Genomic DNA, 22,709 nt, shown 5'->3' on the forward strand with positions numbered 1-22,709 from the left:
AAAGCGTTTGCATAAGAAAAGGGTTCAACTCCCACAGGATTGGTTTGGGACACCAACATGGCCACCGTTTTATTGTTTAGGGACACCAATATGGCCGCCATGACGTCATGTGAAAACACTCTATACAATAGCAGGGCCTTAGAATTTTACAAACTTAAGTCAAACGTGATTTCAAGCGTAGTGGGAAGGAAACTTATGTCGTGGCAACATTGTTTGACTTGACCAAACCGAATTCTGCCCTTTGTCTCAATCTACAAAACAAAACAATAACCAAGACAAAACTAACGACAAACAAACCCCAGCCAATGATAAGGATTACGAGTAAGGTTGTGTCATCTTTGCAATCTTTCTCCCCGCCAGTTTTTTGGGTCTCGTCGGACTTCATTTTATCAACAAACATCTGGGGAGTCACATCACCGCAAGCTGGAATGTTGGAGGAAGGTTTTGGTAGTTTATCTGCAGATTCAATGAAAATCACCTGCATACCCATGACGAAATGCCAGGTGATATGGCAATGAAACGGCCAAACACCAGGATTTTCAGCCACAAAGCGGACCACTACCCAACCGCAACCACCTGAGAGGGAAAAATATACTTGTTGAATAGATTGGCCGTTTCACACTTGAGACGGATGACCGTCTTCAAAATCCGTTGGATAAAGTCAGACGGATTATTCGTCCAAAATCGGCCATATTCACGCGAGAGACAGATTATTCGTCTGAGACGGTTATCCATTAGATAATGCGCGTCAAACAGATAATGAGAACTTTAAAATGGAAGTTGAAAAGACAATTCAGGGACCGCGGAGCAAGGTGAAAAGTGGGAGGGCTGACAATTGAAAATATTTTTTTCATATTGAAAATCGAAAAAAGGAATAAAAGGAATAAAATCATAGTATTTGTATGTTTACTGGTCAAACTCAAACTCATCATTCTCACTGCAAGTAGTTGTCGTCTTTTCTGCAGAGCTTACAGACTTTGACGAAGTCCCAGATAACTCTAATAAACGACCAACACACACGGTCAGTTCAGATTCAATGCAAGAAAAGACGGGATTACAATTTTAGTATAGAAAATACTACACTGACGTGATCTGAAAAATTTCTAACTATGGCCGTTCACTGTTCAAGTAATGTAATTCTTCTTGCCATCGAATATTTCATTGATTCGAAAGGAGAAAGAAAAAAATAAAACTTTTATCAACTCAAAACAACTACTCACCTTCGTTTGGCTTGAAAAAGCTAGTAATTTTCTTCATTTCGTCTGATAAAACTGATAAAAAACTCTGCCGGAGCTGGAAGTACAAAACACGCTGCCGAACGAAGCGAAGGGGTGGCCAAGGCATGGCGTTTAATCAAGGGGCAAGTCGGCCCAAGGGCACAATTACCGCGAAAAGCACAGGAGCCCCACAAAATGCCTGGCGTTTGAAATTAAAGAAAATACAGAGAATATAGCGGAATATGGACGGAAAAAACTTTTTTCAAGTCTTTTTTTTTTAAATTTAATTATTTTTCCTTTAGCGCAAAAAGTGGGGACGGGGGCACAAAAAAGTGGTGGGGCCGCGGCCCTACCAGCCCCTCCCCCTCCGCGGTCCCTGCAATTTGACACCTTTAATAATTACAGTACAATTATATTTTTGATTATTTAAAAACCAGTCTCTTAAAATTTGGTCAAATAAGTTTCAAATAGTAATGATTAATTATAGTAAGTTGTGTGCAAGTTTATAGGAAAATCTAATGAGCGAAGTTTATGTAAACTGAGCCAAAGTGAGATTTTAAGGTTGTGTTCAATCGTTCATCTTGCCATGGAAACTACCAAAACGTCAAATTTTACCTGTCAATCAAAATCTTGCATCAGTATAATTTTCACTTGCCAAGCTGTGAGCTGCAACCTTTCTCTTGCCATGATTTGGCAAATGACATATACCCAGAAACTGCCAAAACTGTGTTCAGCCACTTTAATATCTTTTACATAAAGCCTGAGACACGCCCGGTGTAGTCTTTTGCTTTAAAGACGATTTTCCTACCTTGTTCTTTCTGGCCTCCGAAAGGTTTCTCTGCGTCTGGGAGGACTGTTACTGTGTCTCGTTTTACGGCCTTCTCAGGGTCAAGAGAGGCGATCTGCTCAGCAGATCCATTCCAATTACCAAGTCCCATACCAACCACCCAGAATTTGTGACCATGAAGATGCCAAGGATGCTGTTCACATACCTAACAGGGAAATTGGTCAAAACGATTAGCTTGCCTTTTACGGAGGTTTGTTACAGCTACCTAGTTCTTTTGTTAATACATGTATTACGCGTCCTTATTCGCACTCAATCCTGTGTTCCTCTTTTCCAATGGTATATCTGTGTTTAGACTTGTTGCAGATCTTTTAGCTCCGCCTCATTAGCTTTCGCAAACCTTTTTAGGTGGATACAAGCACAAAAACGGAGTATTATTTAGTCTATAATACAATACAATAGAATAACTTTATTTATCCACGGTTAAAAGTCATTAGGCAAAGTGAACCACTTAAAAAAGTTAAAACAATTTCTAACAACAGAAAGAAAAAATGTGCCTGCTTTCATAATGCCGTGTAAAGTGACCGACCGTATTTCAGAAGAGATCACTGCATCTGTAAAGAGGGAAACGTTCGCGGCCGCCGCAGCTCAATAGGTAGTCTATTCTACAGCACCGAACCTCTATAAATTACACTGTTTTTAACATAATTCGTACGGCTTGTGGAATAGTCTAAATTGATTTAGGTCATACCCTGTTGCATGCCGGATAGTTCTGGACGACAATATCGATGACATCACCACTGTTGATTTTAAAATACCCTCTCTCCTCAGTCATAGTGTGCTGTGCTAAGTTAAAGTAAACCATATGTAACACAGGCGTGGTCTCCCACTTGTAGCTCACGCGGTTCACAGCCCAACGCAGGTGGCGTCCTGTACTATTACAATTATCCTCCGGTGGAATCCTGTCATTATTGTACTGGACTCCACTTGACCAATCATAACGCTCTTGGGTACCAAGCATGACAATCCTTCGTGTCACTTTGTCGTTTGGAGGAGCCGAGTCCTTACCGCGAAGCTGACTCTGTTGCGCATAAGATGCACTGCTGTTGTCCCAGGTGGGTTGTGTTGCCTTGACAACATCGACGTCAGTGTCAGGTTTGTCTTTATTGACTCCTTTGTACTTCAATATTGCTTGGCCAGTCACTACGTTCTTTCTGTGGCGCGTCATGACACTGACCCAGTAAGCGTCCACAGCTTGATCAGCAGTAAACAGAACAGAATATCTCTGCCCTGAATTGATATCCAGCGATGTAACGTTCATGCCCTGCAAAGGCAGCCCATCTGCTTCCACTACGATCAAACTGTGATTTTCGATTGCAAAATTCATAAACGAAAGTTCAGCGGTATTTATCAGACGTAGCCTGTAGGTTTTGCCTTTCTCTACCTCCAGTATTTCGTGTCCCGGACACTTAGATTGATGGCAATAAACTGTTCCGCCGGGTTTCCAATAAGGAAACGGTGTACCTTCCGATACTCCATTGTCCGAGCAATTGAAGAATCCTTTTCCGTTTAATATAATGGACTGTGGATCACCTAGCACGACAAAAAAAATTGTAATTGTAATTTGGTTACCCATAAAACACAAGGCGTTAACAAAAAGGTGCAGAGAGCACAAACTACAATTACGTAATCGCTTACAATAATAATAATAATAATAATAATGTTGATGATAACGAATATTTTAAATGGGCTGTTTTTACGGCTGTCTAGTTCATTTTGCTAATATTGCCAATTACACGTCCTTATTCGCAACGGAACGTAACGTTGGCAACGAAATTACTAGCAAATTACAAAATCACAGCTTCTTGTCTCCCAAGCATCATTTAACATGTTTAAAACCTCACCGACAACCAAAAATAAACTTTGAAAAACTGTTCAGCTGACAAGTTTTGAAAAACCACAATTGCAATCCGTTTTAATCTTCTTTAAGTTTGTCCATCCGTAACAACTTTTGTGTTTCCTGTGTTATTTATACATTCTTTTAATGTTTAGAGCTGTTACTTTTATTTTTCGCTCAGTTTGGTGCCAGTTCCCATTGTTTGAATTTCGATGATTTTCGTGATAGAGGTCCTTAGGATCTAAGAAAACCTATCAGTTTATAAAACACTGTCATCAATGAGATCCTGTACCTATTTATAAACTTATTAGAAGTAACACTAACTTATTTTAGAACTGAGCCTTCATACCTGCCCAGCGGAACTCCTCCTCCAAGAGTCCAATACTGAGCTCGTGTTGAATTGCATGATACCAGTCGCTTAGCAACAGCGTGTATTCCCCATCATAACTCCACTGTTCAGAAACTCCAGGTGCCGGATCAATTATAAGAACCCCATAAAGACCAGCGGCGCGTATTCCACCAAGGTGGCCATGATAAAAATACGTTCCAGGCTTATCGTTGACGCGGAAAATGTAAGTGAAGGAGGTCTTGGGTGGGATAGGACAGTTTGAAATCATCCCTAGAGTGGAGGAGAGGTTGTTAGATTTACAGTTGCTTTTTACATGACATAAACAACGATTTAAAGGGGTTGTGTCACGGCAGTCCAGTTCATTTTGTCTAATTTTGCCAATTACTCGCCCTCAATCGCTATGGAACTTAAAGTAAGCAAAGAAATTACTTGTAATGACACAAGCAGAGATTCGAGACAAACAAATATGTTTCCTTAGCATTAATTTTGAAGTTGCAAACATCAGAGATCATCTTTGAAAAACTGTTAGGCTGAACAGTTTTCAAAAACCCTAATTTCAATCCGTGTCAATCTCCTTCAGTTTTGCCCAGGCGTCTGTTGTATCTGTTGTGTTATGGAATTTGGAAATGTTGGTGTTTAAGGATAGGCCGAAGAGACTGGATTACCCGGGGAAAAAACCTCTGGGAGCAAAGACGAGAACCGACAACAAATTAACCCCCATACGGCATCGATGCCGGGATTTTATTCCGGGCCACATTGGTGGGAGGCTAGTGCTCTCACAGACTGATCTTATCACCCTTGCTCTCCTTAAACGCGATACAGTCGAGACTTTTATGTCTAACCCCTTCCTTAAAGGAACAATTTTCTCAGTAAATTGTCTCCCTGGTTTTTGTAAGTCTCGACTTTGTCACCTATAGATCGAAGGGTACTTGTATGCGAATACACGTTTTGTAAAGGAGGGTTGATTTTTTTCCGATGACATTCACTCTCGACTTGATGAGTTGACAAGGCCTTCAAATATGTAGGAGACATTACTATTTAGAATACAAATAATGTTATGTCGTGTTATTCAGATTTGTAACGAGTGAAACAAAAGAACCTCTTTTTTTCACGAACCAAGGTGACGTCAGCGTGACTCACACTATAGGAACCACCAAGATTGCGCAAAGCAACCAAATGTCTACTAGCGTTACTCGTGAAACGTAAGTGTTAATGTTGGCTTAGGGGAGGGGTAGGTGGGCAGTTTCCCAGAAACGTATCATGATTCGAGTAATCTTGGAGGAAATCCTTTCACTGCGCTCACCTATCCCGTCATGCCACACGTTCTCGCGCTGCTCCTGACCATGCCAGTGAATGGTGATAGCATCTGATGGAAGATTGTTGTTAACTTTAACACGAACCTCCTCCCCAACCTTGACGCGGATTGTGGGCCCGGGAAAATCGTCATTTATTGTCACAATAGGACGTTCGACGCAGTCGGGACTACGGTATGACCATGCCACGTTAAACTCGTAATCCTTACTCTCTGTAGCTGTAAGAATCAGGAGGAATAGAACGGAAAGTAGCCACGCTCGATTTGGCATTTCTGAAAAAAAAACTAGGTAGGTTAAATATGGGGGACGACAGAGGGGCGGGGCCAGAGTGAAAAAGGAAAAGGAGGCGTTCCAGGGGTGTGGGGGGGACGGGAGAAAAAGGTTGAAACAGTAAGAAAGAGTTTCTTTGATAGCAAGATATACTGTACCCCACGCCGAATACAGCTATTCATCGCTCCCCACCGCAGGAACGTTTTGCCTTCTCCTGAAAATGACGAGCTCCCCTAAAAACGTCTGCGTGAGAGGCTATTGTAGTTGGGACAATAGGAAATTTAGCTTGATCACGCGATTGACTGTTTACTGTGACACTGCTGTAGTGTATACGATGCTAATGCAAGCGCGTAGAAGCGAGAGAATGAATGTGATGTGATACACACGGGAATTACGTAATTTGCATGTACTGTAGATAGCGTGTGTTGTAATTTATTCGAGTCGGTTAGCGTTCTGAGTTCGGAGTGTAACGGTCGTGAATAAAGTGTGTTTTAACCTAACCGCGGTACTACATTGGCGACGAGGATATTTCGAGGATATTTCGAGGATTTCGCCGAGGGTTTCAAGAGTTTCGTTGAAAATCTCGCTGTGGATTTCGTCGAGGATTTCGTCAAGGATTTATTTCAGCGATGCCGGGAGGCGGTGGATCGGGCGAAACTAACGCGACAAGCGGTACTACGAGCGGTGCTGTTGGCGGTTCTGGGATGACTTCTGTTACTTTAGATGTCAGTGGATTGGAACCATTTAATCCAAAAGGAGAGGCGCACAATTTAAGTCAGCGATGGAAGAAGTGGAAGCGAGCGTTCAGTTTGTATGTGACCGGGAAAGGTGTATCGAACGACGCTCAAAAACGTGCTTTGCTGTTGCATGTCGCTGGTATGGATGTGCAAGAAATTTATTTCACACTAGCTGGTGAGGGTGGAGATGCAAGTTTTGAAGCAACGTTAAAGGTGTTGGACGACCATTTCGTGCCAAAGGCGAACATTCCCTTTGAGAGACATTTGTTTCGACAAATTTCGCAAGGGATCGGAGAGACAGTTGATCAGTTCGTTTGTAGATTGCGTCAGCGAGCAGCGACTTGTGATTTTGGCGCCGGCGAGGATGACTACATTCGCGATCAGCTCATAGACAAGTGTTATTTGAGCCATTTACGCCGGAAATTTCTGGAAAAGGAAGGAACTGTTACGTTAGATGAATTGTTGCGTGTTGCAAGATCCCAAGAAGCGGTTGATCGACAACTGAAGCAATACAGTACCGACCAAGCAGATAACCAGGTCAATGCAGTGGGTGGCAGGCTGTATGGAAACAAAAATCCCAGGAAAGCAAAGACGTGCTTTAGCTGCGGACAAGAAGGACACTTCAGTCAAGACAAAAAGTGCCCGGCGCGTGGTCAAACTCAGGAAGTGCGGCGAAACAGGCCATTTCAAAGTTAAATGCCCTCGACTCCATCAGCTAAGCAGGACCCATTCGGGATCTAGAGGACCTGAGAGTAGCAGAGGCGGACGCGGCAGAGGAGGCAGGAGTGCTGGTGGACTGGGTCGAGGTGGACGCGGACGCGGAGGGCGAGAGACGAACCTCGTGACTGGAAGACCTAGCCCTGGAGAGGAAGACAAAGGAGATTTCGCTGCATCAGGTCATTCGCAAAGACCCGATTATGCCTTTTTCAGTGGAACAGGTGAATGATCGCAAGGAACAAAGGGGCGCTTTGGTAACGCTGGTCATTGGTGGTGTAGACGTACCCGATGTTCTCATTGATTCGGGAGCTTCATGTAATGTTATGGGCCAGCAGACCTGGGAGTTGTTAAAGCAAAAGGGGATTAACTGTGAATCTCGCAAATCTGCAAAGGAACTTTTTGCTTATGGTGGTACAGAACCTTTACCGACCCTAGGAACGTTCACGGCAGATGTCACGCTGGCTGGGTTTGAAAACGGAAGTAATGCTGATTTTGTGGTGGTTGAAGGCGATGGTCGCACGCTGTTGGGCCGAGAGACTGCCGAGGCGCTAAACCTGTTGCGTATTGGCCCTTTTCAGACAAACAGTGTTGACGGTGGGCGATCGGACGGGGATGTCAGAGAGAAATACAAGCACTTGTTTAGTGGTGTTGGTCTTTTGAAGGGCTACGAGCTTAAGCTACACATTGATGAGTCGGTGAAGCCTGTAGCGCAGCATGTACGTAGGATACCGTTCGGGTTACGCGAGAAGGTGGATGCAAAGCTGGATGAACTTTTGGAGCTTGACATTATAGAGGAAGTGCCGGAGGGGCCGTCAGGATGGATTTCGCCGTTGGTGGTCGTTCCCAAAAGCGATGGCGACGTAAGATTCTGTGTTGATATGCGTCGTGCAAATGAAGCAATCGTCCGAGAGCGTCACCCAATTCCAACCGTTGAGGAGCTGTTACACGACTTGAATGGCAGTACGGTGTTCAGCAAGATAGATCTCAAGTGGGGTTTTCACCAGATTTTACTCAGTGAGGAAAGTCGCCACATCACTACCTTTGCCACGCATCGAGGGCTTTATCGTTACAAGCGGTTGATGTTTGGCGTAACGTCGGCGCCGGAGAAATATCAGCAGATCATTAGAGATGTGTTAAGGGGTTGTGCTGGGGTTGCGAACATTGCGGACGATCTCATTGTTCATGGGTGTGACGTGGAGGAACATGACAAGCGTCTTTTTGCGGTGTTAGATAGGCTGAGTGAAGTGGGGTTGACGGTGAACGGAGACAAGTGCGAGTTTAGATTGTCAAGGCTTACGTTCTTTGGTCACGAGCTGACTAGTGACGGCATAAACCCATCCGAAGAGAAGATTGCTGCTATAAGAGATGCTAGATCTCCCAAAGACGCAAGTGAAGTGCGATCGTTTATGGGTCTTGTCCAATATTCCGCTAAGTTCATGCCTGACGTGGCGTCCGTGGCCAAGCCTATTCAAGAGTTAACCAGGAAGGGCATCGTGTTTCACTGGGGTAAAGAGCAACAAACAGCCTTTGAGGAACTGAAGCGTCTAATCACCCAGGCAGAGACACTGGCTTATTTTAAGGTTGGCTGCAGAACGCGAATCATTGCCGATGCATCTCCAGTTGGATTAGGAGCGGTTCTCACCCAGCAGCAGGGGGGAATGTGGAGAGTTGTCTCCTACGCGTCGAGGAGCCTAACTGACGTGGAACGACGCTACAGCCAAACAGAGAAAGAGGCACTTGCCTTGGTTTGGGCGTGTGAACGGTTCAACATGTACGTTTCCGGACAGAGCTTCGAGTTGGAAACAGATCACAAGCCTTTAGAGCGTGTCTACTCGCGCACTTCAAAGCCTTGCGCCCGAATAGAGAGATGGGTCTTAAGACTACAAGGGTACGATTTTAAAGTGGTGTACCGCCCAGGGAAGACAAATATAGCCGACGCGTTGTCCCGTTTGAACTCCTTGGATCAAGTGGACCATGGAGAAGACTACGACTTTGTCAGAGCCATTGCTATAAGCTGTATACCCGTTGCTCTATCACCTACAGAAATTGAAGAAGCTTCCTATTTTGACGAAGAATTGACGATAGTAAAGAGTTGCGTGAGGTCAGGGGACTGGGACCGGTGTACACTTCCCTCGTATGCACAAGTCAAGGACGAATTATGTGTCTATGGTGAGCTATTGCTTCGCGGCACAAGGATTGTGGTTCCCAAGCTCCTGCGCGACAGGGTGGTGCGGCTGGCACACGAAGGGCACCAGGGTATAGTGAAGACGAAGTATCGGCTCCGTAGTAAAGTTTGGTGGCCGGGAATGGACAAGGAAGTTGAGAAATTTTGTAAAGTTTGTCATGGCTGCCAGGTCACTTCTGGATTTAACCCTCCTGAGCCGATGTCCCGCGTTCTTCCTCCGAGCGCTCCTTGGCAGGATTGTGGAGCAGACCTGCTGGGACCCCTACCCACAGGAGAGAGTATTTTGGTGGTGATCGATTACTACAGTCGTTTCTTAGAAGTTGCTATTCTGAAGTCTACTACGAGTGCCAAGGTCATCGAAGCACTTGCACCCATGTTTGCCAGATTCGGTTTTCCGTTCTCTTTAAGGACAGATAATGAGCCCCAGTTCGTATCCGAAGAATTTGAAGCATATTTACGCGCAAATGGTATTGAGCACAGGAAAACGACGCCGTTGTGGCCTCAAGCTAATGGAGAGGTGGAACGCCAAAATCGCTCGTTACTTAAATGTCTACAGATTGCACATTTAGAAGGAAAGAACTGGAGAACTGAATTGCTTGTATGGTTGATGGCGTACAGATCCACTCCGCAAACGTCGACGGGGACTACCCCCTGTTACATGATGTTTGGCCACGAGGTTAGGTCCAAATTGCCAGAGTTAAGGAGAGAGACGGTCGGGGTGCCAGGCGAAGAAGTGCGAGAGCGGGATTGGTCAAGTAAATTAAAGGGCAAGGCTTATGCAGATCTCAAGAGAGGTGCCACGCCCAAGAGCATACGTGTTGGTGACACAGTACTTTTGAAAGCCGAAAAAACGAACAAGCTGTCTACCAACTTCAACCCTGCTCCTTTTAAGGTGGTTCAGAGGACAGGAACAGAGGTAACGCTTAGGAACGAAGCTGGTGTGCAACTGAAAAGGAACACTGCATTCGTAAAGAAGTACAACGATGGTGTATCCAATGGCAACGGAGACCAAGTGGTACAAGCAAGTTCTACAGTACAGACAGATGAGCCAGGGCCAAGCAGAGTTCCGGAGACGACAGAGGTATCAGGGCCAAGCGGAATTCCAGGGACTACAGGAGTATCTGAAAATTCCCAAGTACAAGCTGGGCATTCTACCGAAAAGGAAGATAACGCAGCGGAAAGGCCTGTGCGGAGGTCGACCCGAACTATAAGACAGCCTGCGCGCTATAAAGACTTTGTCCTGGATGTTTAGGACTTCTTTTCCTGTTTTGTCTAGTTTAATTCAAAGACTTTGTTTTGCTGAACATTTAGGGTTTTGCAGCCTTTTAAAACTGCCTTCCTGCTAAATTTGATCAAAGAAGGGAATGTAGTGTATACGATGCTAATGCAAGCGCGTAGAAGCGAGAGAATGAATGTGATGTGATACACACGGGGATTACGTAATTTGCATGTACTATAGATAGCGTGTGTTGTAATTTATTCGAGTCGGTTAGCGTTCTGAGTTCGGAGTGTAACGGTCGTGAATAAAGTGTGTTTTAACCTAACCGCGGTACTACAACTGCCATGAAGTGACACGATTGCTAAATGCAAGGGTAAGTTTACTTAGGTTAAACTACAAGTCGTGTCCATGCAGGTCTGTGGTACCTCATCCTCCTACGGGATAGTAGAGCGATCAAAGTCGGGCCGCAAAGTTCCGCAAATGAACTCGTCTTCGTTCTTTAATTACGCGTCAGTATTTCAGACACCATTTCTCCCTCATTTTTCTCTTCCTTCAGTGTGTCTCTAGCCTGCGAATCTAGCTAATGTGTCTCGGTCCTGATAGGTTGCAGTTTCCGCTTGCTCTCATTCCCGAGTAATGTATTTCGCTCACCCTTCTTAAAATCCCTTTGGAAATGTACTTTTAAAAGCAAGCATGCTAATACTTACCACTGTTGTCGAAAAACTTCAAAATGCTGTTGAGTTTCGATCAGAATTTCCAGTCAAGACCTAAGCATAAACAATGATCTGTGATTAATATTGGCAAATGAAATTGTTCTTTCTATAAATGGCTCAACTGTGACTTTTTATAGACATATGCTCTCGACACTATATTTATATTAATGATACAAATATAACTATATCTAATGAAGTCAGTTTAGTACAACAACAGATCAATACGTTATGGAGGGTAATCACCCGCTGCGTAAAAATAAAAAATGACTACCCCAATTAACTGGTCTTAACATCAACTTAAAGCTCACTTCAGATTACTACAGCTTGCACATCAATGTACAGATTCATAGGGCGCTTCGAAGGCAAGGTTCGCAGTTAAGCACATGTTTAGAAGCATTACATATTAACAAGAACAATATCATCCCCAAGAGGTCCCAGGGGACTCTTAAATGCAAGGTTCCTGTCAAAACTAATTGATTGGTGTTCGTGTTTTGTTTTTAAAAGTTAGTCAAATCTATTTGCATTCTTGTTATTATAGTCTTGCGTCAATGACGAAACTAACCAACCAACCAGTGAACAACACCAAATTTTAAAAAAAATCATTTTACAAAATTCCTTGATTTACAACTTTGGAATGGATCTTCAGACCGAGAGCGGCCTTAGAATTTAATAACACTAGTGATATTAATAATAATTATTATTTTTATAATTATGATAATAATAATCATATTATTATTATTATTATTATTATTATTATTATTATTATTATTATTATTATTATTATTATTATTTGCAATCAAGTTACGGTACGACTGGGAAATAACGGACACTCCCATGATCTGCGTATGCGGTGTTCAATTTAGCGTGGATCACGCAATGGTGTGTCAGCGCGGCGGGTTCATTATCCAGCGCCATAACGAGCCGCGCGCCTTAGAAGCAGCGATGCTAGCAACCTGATTTGTTGGAAAACAAGTTTGAACGTGGAAGGTTAAACGCGCCACATTGTTTTTCGACTCGCGATTCGTTTGGCAACAATGTTTCGAAACAAGCTGTACGTTTTTGTTTCCTTTTTAACTGTATTTTATTCCCTACTTTGTTTGCATCTGTAGGTATTGAGAGTTTAAGCGAAAGGTGTTTATAGTCCTCATCGATTGTGAAGGCGCAAAAGATCTGCTAGATATTGAGGACAGAGACCATTTTTAGTAGGAGCTTTATAACAAAAAGAAGGCTTAAACACAAATGAAAGATGACTTTTAACTTCTTTTTTAGTGTTAAATCCGTTTCTCCTAGTTTAGCTCAGTGTTTAGCATAGGTTTAACACCAGAGCCTGCGAGAAAGCTCTCCATTTGGACAAGCGAAGCGAGCCGCGCGAGGACGCGCGAGCGAGCGAGCGGGGGTGAACAGGAGGCGGTGAAAAGGAGTTTCATCTTTCGTTCCCCCCCTCCTTCTCCCTCGCTGTTGAGTCCCCGCTGGCGCCAACCTCGTCCCAAGGGCTGCATGAGGGCTTGCTCGCAGGCTATTAACACCACACAACACAAAACTGAGGTAGACATAGCTTAGTTTCCTTAGAAACAATTCATAGGTGACCTTAATTATATTATAGAATGTTTAATTGTTCTCTATTACGGAGGAAATCATTTGGTCTATCGTTCACAGCCACAGTTCCCCTTACTTGATATAGCCTCACCACAAAGCTGAATTCTTTGAGGGTTTTTTTCACCAACAATGACTCTCCTGTTTTTACATAAAGTTTAAACGCAATTAACAATTTAATTATTCTTGTCTCAACTTGTTTACTTTAACACTCTTTGCAAAAAAATGCGTCTGTCGCCAGTAGTATGTTTAAGTTTGCAGTGCAGCCCTGTTGGATTTAGCCTGCCTGGCAAGCGTTTACGCGCGGTTTCGGAGCAAAGAACGAGGAACGAGAGTCAAAGACCGCGCGAAAAAAGAGAGAAGAAAACAGCGGGTCCCTTTTTCGTGCGGCCAAATCTGAAAATCCCGTTCCTCGTCGTTCCTTTGCCATAGGGGACCTCAAGCAATGGACGACGACGACGACGACAGTGAAAACTTCGGTTAAAAAAAATGAATTTGCGCTCTTTCAAACTTAATCGTGTCTTTGGACTGGCTCAATATGTCAAAATGCAGGCGACTTTTCCTTAAGATGAATTCTTAAGGATTTTAATCAGTTTCCAGAGGAAGGAAGTCGTATTTCCACGTCCTCCATAAAACGTCAAATTAGGAGGTTTCACGTCGTAGTCGTGCAGTGGACGTCACAGAAATGTACTAAAATGAGTGACGCACGTGAAGAGCTGTTGTTTTGATCATTACACCATTGTTTTTTTGAAGTCGTCGTTGGGGATTAAGTCGTTGGATTAAGTCCCCTGCGTTGAAAGATCGACGTTAATTAGAGAGTATTTTTTACAATAGTTATCGTGACCGGGCTCAGCCTGTTTTACTGTTGTATTAAATTTATCGACAACAAGACACATAGTCAGATTATGTTAAAAAGCGAAATCGTAAGAGTTTGGCCTTCCTGCGTTTCGAGACAAATCAATTCCAAAAAAAGCCATTTCTTCTACGTTTGAAACTTGAGAAGAAATTTTTACATATACGATGATATCTAAAAGTTATTTCACTAAAGTTATTATTTTTAAAAAGGGAAAAAGGAAGGAACTTTGAAAGGCATCTTTATGCATGACCAGTAGCCAAGAACTGATTACGCGTTTGTGGGCAACACTTGGCTACTAGTAAGAATTTCTCTTTTCATCGGCGCCCGTGAAAAAAAAACCTATGCATGCTTTTTGCAGAAAAAAAGACAGTAGAATCACAATACAGAACTAAAATCGAATTTAAGAAACCATTACTGTTTTACTAAAATGAAGGTCTTCAGTGAGAGAAATTTGGCCCCACACTGTGAAAGAAACTGCACTTCAAGTATCGGCCTGTGCGCTGTGAGCGGAAAAGATGCCTCCTCTTTTCTCCTCCCGCCGGCCAAATAGCTGGAAACAGACGGCCTCTGCTGCATGAAGCCTCTGTCAATAGCGGGAAAGGTCATCAAAAAGCCGTAATACCGTGTCAGGTTTAGTTTGATTAAAGTCATATAATAAATTAAAGCAATAAAAAACTTTTTTTCTGTGCTTGTTTAGCCTAATATAAACACTTGAAGAGTTGGTGAAATTATTGAAAGTTCGCAAACCCTCCACTTCGTCTCTGGTTTCAGTTTGACAACTGTCAAGGTCTCGAATATGGCTAACCACCTTTCCGTGTTTATTTTAAAATATGCAAAGAAGGAAAAAGTTTTCTATTGCTTAGACCGTTGTGCATCATTTTCTGCTGGGCGTCCTATTTTAGGTTCTTTTAAGAAGGTGATCACTTCTTACAAAGAGAGTAACAAACATGATCTAGATTAACTTACAGAAAGACAGTAAATGGGCAATATAACATGATATAAACCTTAAAATGATTACGTAATCGAGAGTCGAACTAGGGTTGCCATGTAAACAAAACTAATTTCAGTAAAGAAAGCAAGTTCTATCAAGTAAATCATCATCATCGTACCTCTTTCTGCGATGGCAAAGTACAAATACAGTAGTCGATCTATGGCTCGGCAGGAAGTTACACAAACTTCGATTTAAACTTTGCAGCAAAACGGATAGTAGACGTCACGAAAGGGAAACAATCGGAAGGAAGTCGCTGAAACTGTGACTGATATTATTAGTATCTTAGCTAAAAATAACGGCCCCTGCTGGGGGTATATTTTGAGGTGGCAGGTGCCACATGAAAAGGGGTACATTCCTGGTTTTTTGTAACCTGAGTTCAGGCCCCGGAATGTTATTTACAAAGCGAAACGAAAATAGAGCCTGATCTCAGGTTAGGTTTCTTGAGCCATTTTGGACTGGGGCGTTTGCTGTTAGGTCTGAAACCGGAATAGTCGTTGACAAATTGATATTGATGTAAATAGCTATCTACAACCCCATTCTGAATTTAGAAGTCGATGGAGTCATCGTTATAGACATAGGCAAGATAAGGCGGCAAAGAACATTTATTTTTATTCCTTCTTCTCAAGGACCATAAGACTATGGAATATTCTACCCATGGAAATAGTTGAGTCAAACCACGGGAAATATTTAAAAGTTTATTGTCGGAAAGTCGAGTCTACAACCAAACTGCAAACTTCGGAGAATATGCGGGAGATTTCATACTCTAATCTGGAGACCGGATTCTCCCGGATTATTCCGCAAAGTTGACAGCACTGATCATCTTCATCATCATCATCATCATTACTACTAGCACCAACACCACCATAAACGTCATCATCACCATCTTCTTCTTCTTCTTCTTCTTCTTCTTCTTCTTCTTCTTCTTCTTCTTCTTCTTCTTCTTCTTCTTCTTCTTCTTCTTCTTCTTCTTCTTTATCATCAACATCATCAACATTATCGTCATTTTCACCATTCTGTCATCAAGTCTCATTAGCATCTGTCGTTCAGTTTGCTGTCAGGGTCTTAAAAATAATCATCGGCAGGAGCCGATCAAATGTCATCGGCTTTTCATCTATTAGCCCTGGGCTGTATTGAAAAAAGCGCACAGTGTTTGTTTTACATTTTTCCAAATAAATCTGTATTTGTTATAAGGGCAAATTCCAAACTATTTTAATTAAACTTGGTCAACAGGTTGGTCACGTGGTATAATTTCTAACTCTCTCTACTGAGTGAGATCTGGGACCAAGAATCAGCCAAGATGGCGCCTGAAATAGGTGATGGTTCAAAACCTGAACTTTACAGTGATTTCACCGTTTGAACTGAACTTCAACACCGTGGCTTAAACGATTAACCATCGGATGGCTTATTCGTCGTCGTTTAGCTCATTTACGTGTATAGATATGTGCTACTTCAGCAACGGGAAACAAGCTTTGACGCAAAGCAGCGCAAAATGCCTCAGTGTCGGCCCGGAAGTTAAATTAAAGGTAAGGCTCGTCTGAGATCGTAGAAATGTGGTAGAGTGTAAGATTCTTTAATAAATGTAAGAATTTAAATTTTTTCAACGGCTACATGTAGGGCTGTCAACCCCCCATGTCTTAAAATATTGAGAATTGATAGGGAAGGGAAGGTACATCTGTCAGTATAAAATATGGACTACGCCGGACTGCGGACGGTGGACCACGGACTGCGGACTGGGTATAAAAGACGGACTCCGGACTGAGTATAAAACACGGACTACGGACTATGTATATAAAAACAGCTTTAGAAACGTATTAAAAACTGAGAGAAATGGAATGCGGACTAGCATAAAACAGTAGTCCCAGCTCCTTGCCTCACACACAAACATTCCTTTTAATAGCTGGTCATGCAGTCTATTCTCCCCAACGTCAGCGTCATGTGGGGAAGGAAAGCATACTGCATGGAAAAGGAAGGTTATGCCGCTACTCAAGGGAAATGAAATTAAACTCTGAATTTTATAAAAAGAAGGAATTAGAGGAGAATTCAATTTATAGTTTTAAACCAATAAGAAGCACCGAATAAAAAAAATAGTGTTGGTGTTAGTCAGAGTAAAATTCTTATAGATGCCACTATTCCATATGAAATAAAGCCTTGGGAATATGAGGAAATGAAGAACTCAGGGCCTGGTGTTTACATGACACTCTGGTTCCCTCTCATGGCTCCGCAGTTGGTTACATGATAGCACCACAAAATGTCATGCCAGCGTGAATTACCCTGTTGTGAATTCACCCCGTTGTGAATTCACCCCAGTTGTTGTACCAGGGGCAGAAATTCACACCCGTATGAAATCTCACAACAGTATCATGTAAATGCAAAATGACCAAACATTCCATCAAAAACAGTGTGAAATCGGTCTGCCAGTAGACTGGAACGAGTAGCGCATGGGTAATGTTTGCAATTTTGAATCACACGTGTATTTTATCAATATGAAGTGTACCCTCAAATAACAAGATATGAAATGACCCAGTCATCATGTAAACGCGATACGAAGTCAAAAAGTCATCCCGGTATGAAACTTGCACTGGTGCGAGTTTTCTGATGTAAACACCCCCTCAGATGATAAGGTCAATATAGGAGCATTCCTCGATGTAAAAAAGCAGTATTTAGGATGGATGGATTACTCACCTATACGTGAATAATAACCAAAATGAATCATCCAACATCACATTCTAAGCGATGATTATGATGACATGATTTACACCCTGCTCCTGACCCCTGGAGGGGGGTACTTCTGGGAATTCTTGGTGGGGGTGTGCCACTTGGTTCTCCAAATCCTGACCCTATTTCAAACCAAAAAATGTCATTTTCCACGTTGGTTTTCAGACATCTCTAAAATCCATACCCATTCTCAGACCTGGTCTGATTTAGCCTGTTCCAGGCTCTCAGATAGTGGGGGAGAGTCTCCCGAGTTTCCTCCTGTTTTATTTTCATGTTTGCGCTTTCTCAATTCAGCAGACCCAACTATCTTGGAGCCTGGAACAGGCTAGGCCTGATTAGGCAGAAATCATGTCACCATTATCAGATTAGAGTGTAAACGAAAACATGAATTCTTCAAATGCATTTCGAATTCACACATTTTTGTGTTTCATTCTTATTCATTTGGAATTGAAAAGATACATGTACACCCCTGTAGTTTCCTCAAAAACCATACCCAATTCTAGACCAAAATGGGCAAAGTGTTTTCAGACCAAAGAGGCCCAAAAATCCTACCCTTTGAGGAAGCATTATATGTATAAGAAAAGACTTGCTTGTATTGCATACCAGGCTTTTCATCTATAAGAACTTTACTCTCACTAACACCAATACTATTTTTTTATTTGCTGCTTCGTATTGATTGCAAAGTTAAAACTATAAATTGCGTTCTCTTCTAACTCCTCTTTTTTATAGAATTTTATCCTAAGCGACCGAAATATGGGGGAAAATTTGTCCCACACCTGACCAGAAGGCCATTGTTTAAATTCAGCCAAGCGTAGACCGTTGACATCTTGAAACCATACTTGAGTTGAAATGTGAATCTCCTTTTGTGACCTCCTACATGTATGAAGCTTCATCCGACATATCTTTCAATGGATCATTTTAGCAGCACTACTATAAAGCTGATGAGGCAAACACAACTAAAAAAAGAACGTGATAGTATAAAAATTGCTCTGAAACAGTGCAGTTGGAAAACTTGTGATGGTGTAGAGGAGTTTTGCACAAATTATCAAACAGGGGATACCTGCAAATCAATAAATGCATTTATTTACCGCAAATGAACAAAGTGCAGTAATTTAAATTTAATACAATTTAAATTAACTATAAATTTAAATAATTTTTAAAGTAGGTTTTTCTGGGGAGCAGAATTTAAAGCGGGACTATTCCCTTTTTTTGAGAAATGGCCAGTGAAGTCTCCTGTTTCATCCTGTTTGCGGCTTAAAAAAGGCTCATATCTTTATGTTCTCTTGTCCTATTATAATATTACAAACTTGTAAGGTCACCTACATGTATATGATCTTCCTCAATTATGATTAAAAGCATTTTTATTTATTACAGATTCACTCCACTGCATTACAAGTAAATAATGAAATGAAATAAGCTAACACTACTATAAGAAAAAAGAAAAAAAAATGTATCATGGAACACGGATGTCTATAATTTTCAATACATTCCATTGTTTATCAAGAAAATGTTGCACAAAATTACAGTCAAAGCATGTCAAGCATTCCTGTTGCTAGTGGACTAATAAATTCATCAATGGAAAAATGATTTGGTTTGTTGATTCAATAATCCATTCATAAAATGAATAATCCAATAGTCAAATTGGACCTCGATTCAATAATAAAATGTTGATTTCGTTTATGGACAAAAATAATCTACCTGTTCTTTATTCTTGTCTGTTGTGTTCAATCGTATTTACTTCCCTTTTCCTACCATTTATGATTGCGTTTTTCATTACCTTTAATCAAAATAACAGCTAGAATAGACAGACTGCAAATGCAAAGAAACTGACAGGGGCTGAGGAGCGAAATCCAACAATCACCACACATACACTGACCTCCGTTTGACCATCGTGTTTTCTTAGAAGTCATATCCGTTGCACTGATTACTGGCAGCTAAATGGCATACATGTAGCAGTTTGTTTGGGTTTGAATTTTAGAACTTGCCCGGACTCGACTTTTAGAAAAAAAAACGAGAAAAAACAAAATTCTGACTTGTGGCAAGTGTAGTTTTTGTTAAAAAAAACAGTAATCGAATCAACATTTGATTGTTGAATATTGAGGCTGAATATGAATATTGCATCGTTCATTTTATGAATGGATTATTGAATCAACAAACAAAATCATTTTTCCTTTAATGAATTCAATAGTTTGTTAGCGAGGAGAATGCTTGACCTACTTTTTTACCTCTTCTTAAGGGTTTTCTGTCACACAAAATTGCCTCCAGTGGAATTTGTGCTAGGCCTGTTTCTTCGCGACTGGGATATGGCAAAAAAGAACTCGCGTATACTCCATACAATGCTGGCTTGATTGGGCTGATCCAATCCGGGGAATAGTTGAAAAGACCACGCTCAACTTTATTTACTTACATGTAGTACTGTTTTAACCATATAAACAGAAAGTTGCAAAATTTAGAATTGTTTTGTTGTCTCTGTGAAAGATTACTATCTATGACAGTCAGTCTGACTCCTGCTAACATGCACAAGTATAACAGGAAATTGAGCATAGCAACTGTCACTCAAGGCAATTAGTAAAAGGGACTTTATGCGGCTCCTCATGGACCTGACTCCACACAGATTTTACCTCATTATGGAATTTTTGGTCGCTGAGTTGCAGAAGTTCCTCCTCACAAAAAGTCTTCATGCAGCCACAACAGCCACTTACTTCTGTCCCCAAGGTGGCCATTGTAGAGAGGTTTAACTGTATTTAAAAATACCTTGGAACTTTAAAATTATCATGTACACTTATATGTAGCTCTGCGCAATCCTTAATTTCTTATTTTCTTTTACAGGCAGAAGGGAAAAAAAGAGAGTTGTTTTGAACAGGTTTGGGGCAGATCTTCAGACGTTCAAAAGTGGCTCCAATAATAGAGGAGTAGCTTAAGTGAAGGACATGCCTGGAACAGGCTACAGGAAAAGAGATCACAAGTTGCCAGGTTGGTTTGTGGACCTTCATTAATTTTATACTCTCAGTGGTTACCTACTGAATTTTAGGAAAAGATTTAGTTCTGAAAATGTTTGCTGACACAGGCCAGGAAGTCATTTGAATGTGGCAGGGCTGTCGTTGAAATTGCAAGTTGTTAGGTATATGAAATTAGGAGGGGGGAATTAACTTGCGAAAACTGCCTTTTCTCCTCATTCCTCGCTGCTGGCAATGTTTTGCAAGGAAGAACGTCTGCAACTCAGTGACAGAAATTCCATACTGATGACATAAATAATGTTTACATAATAAATCTTGTACAGTCATTGGGTTCCAAATGCAAATTTGTTCAATTTTACATTTCTCCTGGTCGATTTTGGTAAAGTGTTGTGTTCATCTGACAACGAGCTCCAGCAAAAATGAAATGCTTCTAGAGAAAACAGGGATCCATAATTATTCTTTTTTTCTCAGAGTTGTCAGCTGGACAAGTAAGCCTGATGGCATACTTGCCGGGTTACAATTTGGGTTGCCCAGACAAAAGTGCAGAATTATATAAAAGAATGGTGAAAATATTGTGTGCAACTTGAATATTTCTGATTAGCATTTTATTCCTGACTTACAGTTACTAAGAAAGGGTTTTAACTAAACTTTTACATTTATTTAAGTACAACAGACTACAGGCCTGGACTTAACGCAGTTTATTTACATTTTGCAAGTAGCCACGGTCAGTCAGCATGCCATGAAGGCAGTGTCTCCTGCATCACCTTTCTTTTTCTGTCGAAGGTATTGAAACGTCTTAAAAAACGTCACATCTTGATTCATATAAGGCACCGTCTTATGCTTAACTTTGTTTTTTAACGCAGAAGGCGACAAAGCACCTTATAAAAAATGCCATGTCTTGATGAGTGATGAATACGAATGGCCTCTAAATGCAGTACTTCACAAAAAAAATCTGATAAATAAAATAAAAAAATTCGATTTCATTGCAGACAAAAGCTGCTTGTTATTCCCCATTATTCTAAAAGTTTTAAGTAGATAAGAAGTTATCAGAACACAGGGAAAATATATAAAATGATATAAGAACTTTTGAAAAGATTTTGTGGTTGAGCAAAACCTCACTCATCCGAATGGGGACTTTTGAAGTTATCTTAATCGTCTGTACAAGATTGTTGTCTTCTGGGACGACCGGACGGCTGGGAATATGGATCCCTGAGAAACAAATATTGACCGTTTTGTCATAGATTCATCGTGTTTACATTTGACTCAAGTGTCTGTCATTCATAAACAATAGCTAAAACAATGTAACTACTCCATTGTCCAATCAGCACTTATGCCCAGATTCTGGACAGATTTTACGCCATCAGTATTTATTTACCAGCTTTTCTGGACACAGGCCTGCACAGAGGGAATGTGCACGAACGGGACTCAGGTCCCATGCGACAATCCCACAACCTGTAAAGGTTGGCCACTCCACCGGGGTCTACAACCCCTACTCTTTTCGAATAGTGGTGTGGGTTCTTTTACGTCCCACAAGGACAAATCAATGAAAGTGCTGTGAGACGGAACCTACGGATTTTCGTCCTTATCCGAGAAAACTAGAAAGTCTAACCATTTGCAGATGTCATTGCAAAGGCAGCACTTTCTTCTCAGTAATTTAAAGACCCCGAGTGTTGGTCCAGCTGAGGTTTGAACCCACAACCTCCCAGTATGGAATTTCTGTTGCTGAGTCCCAGACATTCCTCCTTGCGAAACTTCCCCCAGCGGCAATGAGCAAGGAAAAATGCACAATGTATGTTTTCGCAGGCTAGCGGGCAATTGAACTGTTAAGATGTCTCTCTTTTTTTTACTTTTGTTCGCTATGAATGTAGTCATGGGTTATCAGGGTTTCAATAAGGGTTTGAGTAGGTGGCCAAAACTTTCGAGTACTGTCATTTTTCATAACAATTTTACTGCAGACCCCATCTTTTTTTTCTGCAGTTACTTTGATAGGAAAAAGCACACACCTGTTTCTAGGGCAGTCCAGGCGCATGCCCTCCCACAAAATTTTTGAAATCTGCACCTCTTAGAATACATTTCCAGTATTCTGGAGCAGAAATTAGCGTTTTTGAACAGAACACAGACATCATTAAATTTTGGCTTTTTTATTCAGCGACAGCACATGAATAATATTGCCAATAGGTCTAAACCATTGGTTGT

The 22,709-nt window shown here is 41.5% G+C and overlaps 1 protein-coding gene across 1 annotated transcript; it reads right to left on the reverse strand.

The window, feature by feature from the left end:
* Positions 1 to 15,087, reverse strand: LOC140950449 (uncharacterized). Its single transcript, XM_073399678.1, has 7 exons — positions 14,960 to 15,087; positions 11,396 to 11,455; positions 5,551 to 5,832; positions 4,248 to 4,517; positions 2,753 to 3,594; positions 2,026 to 2,209; positions 1 to 576 (listed from the first exon to the last, which is right to left on the reverse strand). Exons 3-7 carry the CDS (start codon positions 5,828 to 5,830, stop codon positions 194 to 196), a joined length of 1,959 nt encoding a protein of 652 aa, XP_073255779.1. The 5' UTR covers positions 5,831 to 5,832; positions 11,396 to 11,455; positions 14,960 to 15,087; the 3' UTR covers positions 1 to 193.
* Between the last annotated feature and the right edge of the window lie 7,622 nt (positions 15,088 to 22,709).

The sequence above is a fragment of the Porites lutea genome, chromosome 10 (assembly GCF_958299795.1).
Source record: "Porites lutea chromosome 10, jaPorLute2.1, whole genome shotgun sequence".
NCBI classification, from domain to species: Eukaryota; Metazoa; Cnidaria; class Anthozoa; order Scleractinia; family Poritidae; genus Porites; species Porites lutea.